We start from the raw sequence: 12,135 nt of genomic DNA, 5'->3' as shown, positions 1-12,135 counted from the left end.
AATGGTTTACTGACCATGGTATCACTGTGCTCAATTGGCCTGCCAACTCTCCTGACCTGAACCCCATAGAGAATCTGTGGGATATTGTGAAGAGAACGTTGAGACTCAAGACCGAACACTCTCAAGAATATCATTAGTGACTTTCAGCAGCAAAGCAGTCATCAAAGCAAAGGGTGGGTATTTTGTAATCTAAAATATAAACATGTTTAGTTATTTTACACTTTTTGCTTACTACATAATTCCATGTTTGTTCATTCATAGCTTTATTGCCTTATCTACAATTTCAATGGTCATGAAAATATAGAGATTCATTAAGTGAGAAAGTGTATCTAAAACCTTTCACCAGTAGTGTAGATCCTTGCTGTATATTTGAGATTTCCAAAAACAGGATGCCAGCATTTCCAAATACCGCTGCTTCCACACCAGACAGAATGGAGAAAACAGATCATCCTTGCTGTGATATGTTTGGGCTTAGGTGTGGGTAATATAAAGTGTTGTCTCAGCAATCATCTGTAAGGCACATTCTATGCGTTTTAGTACTATACCGCTGCTCACACTAATTTCATTTTCCTCCTTTTCCTTTAGCTTCATAAACTAGTTTTTACATAGGATGGATGAAATTATCAGGTTTAATTATTATTATTATTAGTAGTAGTACAAAATATTATCATTAAAACCATATTCAGTGACTGCATTTTATTGATTGTCCACATTCATGTTCCCAGGTTTGTTGCTACAGAAAAACAAGAAGAGGGCAGTGAAGGTACAGCGAAGATATTTTAATGACCATACAGTGCCTGGTGTTAAATGTAGATATATCTTTATATTTATAACTTTATAACTGCACAAGCAAGACTATTTGGAATAATTGTGCCCCGACTACATCTAGAGGGAAGCTACAAAGCACTCCTCTCCTCCAGCTATTAGCTGCCTAGTGACCTCTGCTAACCAAGTAAACATTTAGCTGGACGTTTGCACTGTTCAGAATCATCTGGTCTGTCTAACATGTTACCAGCTGGTCAGAATTGTTGTACTATCACCATTGAATTCAGGGTCGCTTTACTTGGTAGAACGGTCTAAAATACAGGGATTTATCTATTTTACAGCGTAATATAGCAGACCTTTACTTAAAGCAGTTTGAACTTGAAATATTACATTTTAAAACGAACCAAAACAGCCTAGAGTATCCTCTCAGCTTGTAAAAACATCTGAATGCAGGGTGCATTGTGTGTTTGCGCTTGGCAGATATAAAGTAACGAGGAAGATATTCTGAGTGTGCCGGTAATGGAACAATCAAAAATATTACGACTAATATTAATGCGAACATCAAAATATAGAATTAGCAATGTATTTTAGTCTAAGTGGTCAGTAATTTTATTTTATTTAAAGATCTGTGCTTTTATGTACAGGAATTATGATAAACTTGTGATTTAGAATTTTACTGTTAAAAAAAATATTGGAATAAGGGTTTGCCTTTCGTTTAGTCTTCCTGTTGTCTGCCAACGCCTCGTTCTCTCTGAGTTAATCACACACACGTCTCAACATTGAATAGAAAACAGTTTCATTCTTAAATAGTTTTCTACTCTTTGCATTCTTTGTCTTCATTTTAATCACCTCACCGATGCAGGAAAATTGCTTGTTTTTACTTGTTTACTCTGTAATACCATTCACTCCACATAATGTTGTCATAAATGTGATCTGTCAGTGTTCACTGATTGGAAATTCAATGACTGGTCAGCAGTGCAGGTTGAGCAAGTTCAGGAACTGGCAGATTACAGTCGTCAGGTCCTTCCTTGGCGCATCACTTTATATGTATTTATTTTATTTTCATTTGCTTAAAAAAAATCTATTAAGAATTTTATTTTGGATGAAATATATTAGTGAAAAAATTAAAGGTGTACTAAAAAATGTGTAACATCAGTAAATTGTCCTCCCAAATACATCTATTAACTGCACCCTTTTAAATGTAGAGCAATGGATGCCCAGTGTGGGTAGTTGGGGCACTATTCAAAGCTTTTCCAGCATTAATGTGATAAAAGTAAAACTGGTAGCTTTACACAAACAGTTGCACCACTTCTCAGCCCAACTGTGAGCAAATCCTGCCGAGAACCAATTCCACTGTAATAAAATCTCGAGAGTGGGTGTGGGGTTTAATCCTCGCTACATTTCTTCCACCACCTCCTCCTTACTTCTCGTCCTGCTTCTCTCCCTCACCTCCCTTGTCTGCTCGACTGGCTGGCAATGATAAATGAGTCAATTATGAGTGTGTGTGCACACGGCATTGGAGGAGGGGAGCAGACGGGGACACCATTACCTGTTGCGGTTGGGGGTAATGTTGCGGTATTAATCATATTCTAATTTTCTCCCACCAAACAACCCTCCTTCCTCCCACCTCCAGTGTCCCACCTCACCACAACAACAACCACCCCTTAACCCCCCCACCACCACTCGTCCCCATCTAATCAATCTATGTGCTACCCGCAAACAAGTTGGTGTAAACTGCCAAGGGCCCAAATGTACTTGCTTGCTTGGGATGGAGCGCAGAGTCGGGGTGAATGCATTTAGGAATTAATTTATGGTTCTGGACCTGAAAACACTCCAAATATGTCTAGTTTTTGTAGGACAGCAAGGAAACGTATGGGTGCAAGGTAAGAGAATGGACAGATTTGTCTCTTATTTGATTTTTCACACCACCTAAAGCTGAAGCTGCATCTTGATCAAAATTGCTGAGGAGCAAATGGACACACACAAAGAGAGAAGGGTTTGCAGATGATTACTAAAGTAGACAAATGAGAAAGAAGGTCCATGGATGTTCTGAAAGTTGTCCAGAAAGAGAGAGAGAGGAAGGGCAAGGAGGGAAGAGACACCTTGGATGTGCCTCCCTGCAGTCTTGGCTGGGTTTCAGGCTCCAAGCGTGACTTTGTCTATTTCTGCTCTGCTCTGAGGTGATAATGGGCTGTCAGCACTTGAGTCACCCTGCTCCCTCCTCCTCAGTGAGCGATGAGGGGACAGAAGTGGAAAGGGGAGGGGATGAGAAGAGTGTTGAAGGAGTAATTTGTTATGTTGCTAATTGCATTGTGTATTTTTATTTGGAGGATGATATGCCAAACAGTTTGTTTTCTGTTCTCCTCTGTTGTAGTTTGAAACTGGAGTGTGAGAAACTGGCCACGGAGAAGACCGAGATCCAAAGACACTACGTTATGGTGAGACGCACTAATGCAAATGCCTCTTCCAAAAGCAAATGCAGCACCAAGTCACATGAATCCATTTCTTCTGCTTACAGCTCCCATACAACACTCACAAAAATAACATTGATATTTCAAATTTCAGAATAATGCCAGCACACGCAAATGTTTATTTTGTGTCTGCTCATAAGTCATCAGTTTCAAGTAAAAGTTATGAGCCCACCTTTAGAGAGACTTTACATCTTTTCAAGAGATTATTGCAAATACTGTTTATTAGGGAATGAATGGAATCCATTTTTTAATAGATTTAGGCCTTTTAAAAATGGGGGGGGGGGGGGGGGGGGTGTTAGAAATAGTCCCGTCTAGAGCTGCACATTGTATTGAATCACAATCGTCATTACGATGTATAGGTCTTAAATACTGCAATATCCAAGGACCGCTTGAATGCCATACTCTGTTAAGAATGTTTCCAAGCTTTTCAGCTTCTAATCAATCAAGAGAATAGAAGCACCAGGTCTGACATGTCAGTTCAGATTTTGAGCCCTTTTAGCTGGAAGGACTATAGCACACAAGAGACACTGGTACTACAGGTTGATATGGAAAGATTACCCCCATCTATGCATCAAAACCAATGTCTAATATCTTTTTCTTATACTATAAAAAGTGCATCGAAGTACATATTGTATGTTGATTCGTTTATTTGCTGAGAATAGTTGATGTGCTTAATATCAATGCACATGATGAGGAGAAATTTTTAAGAGTCCATTAAGGGAAATGTAGCTGATTCCGCTTCTGCCTTTATTATATTTCTTTTAACTGACTCAGTGTTAATACATAACATAATAAACTGAACCGGGCTCAACTGGGCTTACAAGTCTCTTTTTAAAGATTATCAAATTAACCAAATACCATCGGTTACCAATGTATTTAACTTAAGATGCCCACACTTGTTGATGTAGCAGCCATTCATTATAACTCTTCCTGCCAATAGTATTGACAGTGAAATTCCTTGGATGGAATTTCACTGTCCTGTATGTCACCCCCATATTATAGATATTTGTGATCTAGAATGTAAAGTTTTTTTTTTTTTTTTAGGAGAGCAGTACAGAGATCATAATGATGTTTTTAAAAAGAGCAACAAGGAAAATGTTGGTTCATCGCAATGAATCTCATCATAGCAATACTCAATAGTATAAAAATGTCATGTTTTCCTTTTCATTGTGCAGTCCTAGTGTCATGGCGAGTCATCACACACGTTTAGAACCATAATATCATCACAGTTTGATCTTGGGTGCCAAGTGATCTGTGATGTCAGCATGGATTAGTTGCTCAAAGTGTGTTAACCTTACTAGCGTACGAAAAATAAGTTGGGAACTGGAGCAATGGCACCAGAACCGTACAAAGTTTTAAACAATCCAATTTCATTGTGTTCATGCATGTCTCACATCGGGTTTGCAGCCCAGTTTTTCGAAGCGGTAAAGCAAAAACATTCCTATTTTTGAATATTGGAAATCAGAAACAAAAAGCCCTTCTGTTGATTTTTATTTTTTATTTTTTCAAAGTACTCCACTAAAGCAATAAACGGCTACAGGTGTCTATCCTTAATTACATTGCACTTTAATAACGGTGATGCTTTACCTAATTATACCAGAATGTAACACAATTTCACATTTTTTTGTCATTTTTACTTTATTTCTGTTTACTATGTTATAGATTATTTATTTTATCACTACGGTTGATTTGCATCTTTGCTTAAATTGGGCCTAGAGCTAATTATAGAGCTGATACGTTTTCCAGGACAATGTCATTAAATCGTAGAGTGAAATGGCTCAAAAGTCTGAAAAAAATCTGACATGTACTCAGCCAGCAGATTATTTTTCTGGATAAACAAAGGAGCCCCTTACCCCCCAGTCTCAATTTACCTGTGATCTGAGCCAGGAACCAGCTCAGCTGACAGAGTGTGAGCTTCCCAGAACCTGCCGTTCCAAAAAAAAAACAGCTATGTAGGATCTTGGCACAGAATCTAAACTTGTGAGGGGGAGGAGATGGTAGCTGGCATCGGCTGTTCTTTGCCGGCTGATGATTTGGGGTGGTTTGGATGTTGCTAAGCAACAGGCAAAACTTGGCAAAGAGCTAGTAGGCGGAGCTGCCAGGGAAGGCATCTTTTATAAAGGCTTAGAGGCAAACACACAGAGACAGAGGAGTGTGCGCTCACATGGCTTGGTTTAAAACATACTCACACCAAACCACGCAAAGCACATACTCTAGGTGCACTCGCCCACACAGTTGTAGACTTGCGCTTGAAACATAAACACACACACCTGCACTCACACACATATGGATGCTAACTGCCAGGAAAGATATCTGGAGACAGAGGACCCCTGCCATCTCCTCTTCCAGCCTGCCAGCCTGTTTTGGCTGCTCGACTGCCAATCTCCTCTCCCCACTACCAGCCACACTGAAAAGCAAATGTCAGCCTGTCACTTTTCAAGGCATCTGACTTTAAAATGTTCTCCTTTTTGTCCATCTCTAAAGGGAAGAAAGGCATCCTCAGCTGTCTCCATGGCATTCATCTCATTCTGCATGTCTCGCAGCTCCTTGTGCTTTAAGATAAAACCAGTGGTCAAACAGCTCACATTAGAACTGATTATTGCTGTAGTTCGTCCAGCGACAATTTCCCTGCGTGTGGCTTTGGTTAACGTGTCTCGGAGTCGTTTCAGTGCCTCTGACTTTTCACCAGTCGAGGTAAAATTAATAGCTGTGTGCTTTTAGGGACATGCGGCACTTCAGAGTGCACATGGTTGAACTGCCGTTGGACGACACTGGCAGCAAGGGTATGAAGATGGACAATTAAAAACTATACATTTCTTCTATAGTTCTATTTGAAGCGTTTTTGGAGCAAATCATTTTAGGCAGACTTGTGCAAAACATAAAATCTCTCTTTGTGTTGAATATCTCGTCATTTTATGTGTACTTGGATATTTTACTGCGAAGCGGTTTTCTGGGTTAAAATCTAAAAGTGTGCTGGCGGGAAGGTTTTTAAAGCCCAACATTATTTGATTTCCTTAATCTCTGCCCTCTTGTGTCTGTTATGCGACACTATAATGCTCATGGAGAATTTGTATCCAGTAAAATATCACAAAAAGCAACTTGGATCTCTGACTTGTTGTTTGAGTAACTTAGTTAATATAGTAGTCTGCCAATGTTGCAGAAACATCTGCAGACCTTTTTGATGTCCTGTTTTGGTACTCAGCATCTGTTTTTATTCTGCAACAAATATAGCAGCAGACCTTTATATATGTTTGTCATATTCTTTCTTTGTGATTAATCTGCGATTATTAATTGTTCCTTTCCTTTTGTTTCAGTATTATGAAATGTCCTACGGCCTTAACATTGAAATGCACAAACAGGTGAGTCAACTCCCGGTCTACTGCTCTTTGCTTTGTTATGTTTATCCTAAAGCTTTGTTACTTTCTTGCTTCCTGCATCCTTTGACCGAACGTTCTTCTCAGCTCCATGTAATTCTTGTTTCCAAAAAACAAAAGTGTATTTTTTTCTTTTTCCACTGCTAATTTCAATCTTCTGATGGACTTCTAGCAATGTTTGTGCTGCGGAGGCGTTAATAAGATCCACAAACAGAATTCATTTCTCCATCTCAGATAGATGAGCGCTCTGCCCTTCCCTCCTGCCCATCATTAATCCCTGTTTGTTTCTCCCTCCCTCCCTCCATCCCCCCCATCCCTCTCATTCCTACACTGTTATTTTTTCTTCCACTCTGTTTTTGGTCTTTCTGCATCTGTTTTTTAATACTATTATTTCTTAATCTCTTTTTTTATTTACACTGTGTATGTCTCTCCTCCTTTCTCCGTCTCCTATGTGTCTGCGCCCCCTCCTCCACCCTGGCCTCCTTCGTAGGCATTCAGTCCATGCTGAATTTCACTTTAAATCAGGTCACTGCCTTCCTGCTGTCTACTCTCTATCTTTCTCCACTCGCTTTCTTCATTTCACCATCTCAATCGCTCCGGTTTTGATGCGTTGCCGCTGCCGCCTTTCCCCTCCTCCCATCTCCACCAAGTCTCAATTTCTTTTCCTCCTTTGCCTTCCTTCTGTTTCTTATTTCTCAATTTCTTTTCCTCCTTTGCCTTCCTTCTGTTTCTTATTTCTCAATTTCTTCCTTCCATCCTGTATCCGTCCTGTATCGGCACTCATTTCCTCAACCCAGTGTGCCCTTTTTCCTCCTCTTTTTTTTTTTCTTCTCCGCCCCCTCTTTTCATTTCCCCTCTCCTATTTCATCCTGCCCTCTTATTCTCCTCCTGTAAATTGCTCATATTCTCTCCTTTTCTTCCTCTCTCCTGAAGATGTCATTTAGTAGCTGAAGTTCTCTAACAAGAAATCATTGTGTCTCCCTGGGGGTGGGGGTGATGGATTCAGAGGATAGATGGAAGGAGGGCAAGGGTTGGGAGTGGAATGGGGAGAGATGAGGCTAGTCAGAGAAACAAGAGAGGAAGCCTAAGGAAAAAAGATGGGTGGAAGTTCAGTCCGGCATCAATAAATCACTTAAGAGAGAGGGGAATGATTGAGTGTTTGTGTGGAGGTGGAAATGCGCATGCACACAAAGATCCTGACATGCACGTGGATTCTTTCACACACAAACACACACTTCAAAGTGTAACTGTCAACAAGATAAACAGCCTGCAGCCATAATGATGCTGTCATGATCTCTGCATGCATGTCATTACTGGCCCTAATGGCCTCGTTGGACCAGCCACGAACATGTTTGTGTGCGTTAGAAATAACACCACAGTGCACGTCATACTGATTACCGTCCTAATGGTAAGAAAGAATGGATGGAAAGAGCGATTAAATGGAGCTGGATAGAGAGAAGATGGAGGAAAAGTTTGCTGTTGGCGGGGTATTAGAGCGTAACCAGGCAGGCGACCCCTCACCCCCCCAAACAGGGAACACACACTCACCATGCATGCATAAATACAAACACGCACAGACAGAACAGACATGCGAAGATACACCACACACAAGATAGGGTTTGTTGTGTCTTTTCTTGTCTTTGCACACACGCACAAACACACAAACTGTGTGGGCCGGTTGCGGCCACAGCAGATGCTGTCCATGAATATTTTAGCCAAACTCTCTGGCAGTTTCCATTTGCATGGACCAGATGTAAGCAGCTGAAATATTTACCACTCTGGCCCTGTGAGAAGCAGGCCAAAACTGTGTGTGTACGTGTAACCTTCACAAGTGTGTGTGTGTTTTCTTTGTGTTCATGCTCAATCTTGGCTGTGTTATTGTTTGTGTGTTTATTCATCAAAGTGACAGTATATTTTTATTTTTTCCCCTCTTTCAGACAGAGATTGCCAAGCGCTTGAACGTGATCTGCGCTCAGCTCATCCCCTTCCTGTCGCAGGAGGTGGGACACATGCACACGCACACACTCTCTGTCTTCAGTTCTCTCTACTTTGTGACAGGAACCCACACAGAACAAGTGTCCATGCACACATTTATCAATATATCTCTCACACACAGAGCTTCAGATGGACAGCACGAAGGGCTGCATACATTCAATATGAATAAAGAGCAATATTTTTCCACAAATAAAAAAGATGCTAATCAAAGTTTTTCAGTCTACACAAATTGTCCAAGATGTCATGTGCTCATAGAGGCGCATCTCAACAAATTTGAAGGTTCAAGAATTCAGTATGCATTTCCAACATTTGTTTCTGTTGATTTTGAAGATTATGGTTTAAAGCAAATACATTTTACTTTCACACAGAATTAGAATTATACTTAAGAGCATTAAAAAGGGCTTATTGTACAGAAATGTTGGTCTACACCAAAGTAAATCCATGTACTGTACAATATATGTGCACAATACATGGATGGGGGTCCTTTTTGCATGAATGCATTGCTGAAGAACGGACTCCAGCTTCTGTCCACACCTTGTGAATCTACCCATAACTCTTGAATGTGCTTTGCTTCACAATCCTTCAAATGGGTATCCCAGTTGCCATTTTTTTTCCTTCCACCTAACTTTCCATAAATATGCCTGCCTAATGGTCTCTGTGAACAGCCAGCTTCCATGATTATGTAGAACCTAAGATGGTCATAGGTTTTCTGTGTTAAAATCTCAGTTTTTAATTGTTTGGGTGTCGTGATATTTTTCCTAGAAAGCGCATTTTGGGTTTTAATTACACTGTAAGCCATAATAATCAAATGTATCAAATTAAAGGCTGAAACCATTAAACGTTGTGAATTGGACTTCTGAAATAAATGATCATTTGGTAATATTTAAATTTGTATAGATGCAACTGTTTTTAAATTAAACGTTAACAGTATGATAGTAAATTGATTTCTTGATGGTTTGTTTCACAGCACCAGCAGCAGGTGGTCCAGGCCATGGAGCGCGCCAAACAGGTGACCATGGGGGAGCTAAATGCTTCGATAGGGGTACGTGGGCTCCCCCCTCTGCCTCAGAGCGTGTGTACCTTATACTCCCATATTTTATTTTTCCTCCTTTTTCTTTTCCTTTTTTGTAGCGTAAGCTATCTTTTTGGCCTTTCTAAAATGTGCTGACTTTATCAGCTCGTTATTATTTTTCAAATATTAAGATTTGATTTCACATCTTATTCGAGCATCAGTTCAAGAAACTTGAATGCTCCCAAAATGACAGTCAGATTTAAATGTTTGCTTGTGTTTTTGCAAACATTGAAACTTTTCTTTTTATTGTTTCAAAGCTTAAATTAGTATTTTCTTTTTAATTAAAATTTTCACCCCAGGGCTTTTAATTGTGCCACTGCATTGACCTTGGCATTTTTCTATACGTGCACATCGCAGCAATTAGTTCCCTCCTCCTTCTTCCTTCTTTTCTTCTTAATTACTTCCAGTGAAACCACTTCCTTCACTCCTTGTAAATCACCCAAGTTTCTTTCCTCTTTTCTTTCTCTTGCTCTCTGGGCTTGTATTTATGTTCCCGTCTACAGCAGCAGCTTCAGGCTCAGCACCTCTCCCAGCATGCCCAGGGTTTGTCAGTCGGCCCACACCCATCAGGACTGCCCCATCCAAGCCTGGCGCTCGGCGGAGGGTCCGGCCTGCTCGCCCTGTCCGGGGCTTTGGGGGCCCAACTTGCTGCCAAAGATGAAAGGGCGCACCTTGAGGCGGCCGCAGCCGCGGCAGCCTCGGCTGCTGCAGCAGAGCACCACAGAGGTGAGGTTCAAATGACGTGTGACATTCTTTCATTCTTGTTTTGCAGAGCTTAGTGTGTGGATGAGTTCAGTGTTCAGGCATGAGTCAGACAGCATTTTTGAAGAAAAACACAATGCTGATGTAGGAGGAAAGTAAGCATTAAATCCTGGCATGGTGGATTCTGAAGATTGATTTTTCCTTTGGAGCTTTGTCAGGACATAGACACAGTAGCTGGTAATAATACTCCTTAGGGATACTTCTTCACATTGTCATCATGGTATGAAGTTATGGTGAATAACTTTGTGATTATGTGTATTTCTTTGTCCTTGCCCTTGCTGCACGCTTCCTGAATGTGTTGGACATTTTATTCCTCGGCTCGACAGACCGGGAACCCGGACCAGTGAGTGCAAATTATACCTCACTATTGATCACTTATATCAAGCAAAATCATACTTGCCCACCTTTTTGTTCCCCCGTCTTTCATTGTGGAGATCCAAATCTGGATAAGAAATTTCTTTCCACAAATTATGCCTGGTTATATCTTTAGAAATGTCAAACTAAAGGGTACAAATGCAGAGCTACAGATTTAATCTCTAAATCAGTGACCTAAACTTGAACCTTTCCACATTTTGTCACGTTACAACTACAAATTCAGTGCATTTTATTAGGATTTTATGTCATATTAACACAAAGCAGAGCACAATTGTTGGAATAATTAGATAGCGAAAGGATGGTGAATAATTTTCTACTTTTTTGGCTCCCTGAGTCAGAACCACTTTTTCCTCCAATTACAGCAGCCTTTTGTCTTTTGGGAAATGCCTCTACCAGCTTAGCACATTTAGTGATTTTTTTTTGGCCCATTCTTCTTAACGAAATAGCTGAAGCTTCTTCAAAAAAGAATGCAGCACATGTCTGAACATCAATTTTCAGGTTGTCATAGATCCACAATCTGATATAGCTCTAGATTTTGACTAGGTCATTCTAACAAATAAACATGCTTTGATCTAAATCATTTTATTGCAGCTCTGGCAGTTTGGTTAGAGTTGTCACCCTGAGGGAAAAAAATGAATCTGCACCCCAGCCCAAAGTCCTTTGCAGCCTCTAACTATTTTTCTTAATTTAGATCCCTGTATCTAGTTTCAGCCTTCTTCCCATCAACTCTGTCCAGCTTCTCTGTCCCTGCTGAAGAAAAATAACCTCCCAGCATGATGCTGCCACCACCAAAGTGGGGATGGTGTGGTAAATGATTTTTTTTTTTTCATTACAAGATGTTTTCAGGAACTACAGGGACTATTTTAGTCCATCTGAATAAGCATTTATTATCATCCAATTATTTCAAAGTCAAATTTGTCTTTTTCCTTAGCGCATTAATTGTAGCTATTAAAACAGACTTTTTTACATTTCTATCTTTGTATACAGAATCCCTTGTGTGTGGTTGAGCAGTTAAATGCTAAGCAGCTTCAAAGGTTCAGTTTTGTTTAAAGAAACAAAAGTTGAATCTGTAAAAATCAGAGTAAAAGTATTTTAAAACTAGTCAAATTAGGTCAAAAACCAAAAGCATACATTTGTATGTTTAACAGTGCCTTAAATCTTTGAGCAGTTCCTCTTTATTTAATATTTTATTTAATTATAACAAACAAAAGGCAATCAAGGTACTGTACAGGTGAATTAAAAAATAGATGAAAATAAGATGAGATAAAATTAAGATAAAAATAATAAGTACAAATTTGGCTAGATGTTATTCCACAATGTG

At 39.9% G+C, this 12,135-nt stretch overlaps 1 protein-coding gene across 1 annotated transcript in view; it reads left to right on the top strand.

Moving 5' to 3' along the window:
• tle2a (TLE family member 2, transcriptional corepressor a) overlaps positions 1-12,135 on the top strand; it is a 51,192-nt gene that overhangs the window by 28,754 nt on the left and 10,303 nt on the right. Inside the window, exons 3-8 of the mRNA XM_047374873.1 lie at positions 3,140-3,203; positions 6,551-6,595; positions 8,548-8,610; positions 9,573-9,677; positions 10,181-10,403; positions 10,766-10,782. Of these exons, the coding sequence (XP_047230829.1) occupies positions 3,140-3,203; positions 6,551-6,595; positions 8,548-8,610; positions 9,573-9,677; positions 10,181-10,403; positions 10,766-10,782 (517 nt within the window). The remainder of the gene's footprint in view (positions 1-3,139; positions 3,204-6,550; positions 6,596-8,547; positions 8,611-9,572; positions 9,678-10,180; positions 10,404-10,765; positions 10,783-12,135) is intronic.

This window comes from Girardinichthys multiradiatus, chromosome 9, assembly GCF_021462225.1.
Source record: "Girardinichthys multiradiatus isolate DD_20200921_A chromosome 9, DD_fGirMul_XY1, whole genome shotgun sequence".
Taxonomy (NCBI): Eukaryota; Metazoa; Chordata; class Actinopteri; order Cyprinodontiformes; family Goodeidae; genus Girardinichthys; species Girardinichthys multiradiatus.
This window is presented reverse-complemented; position numbering and strand designations above follow the sequence as displayed.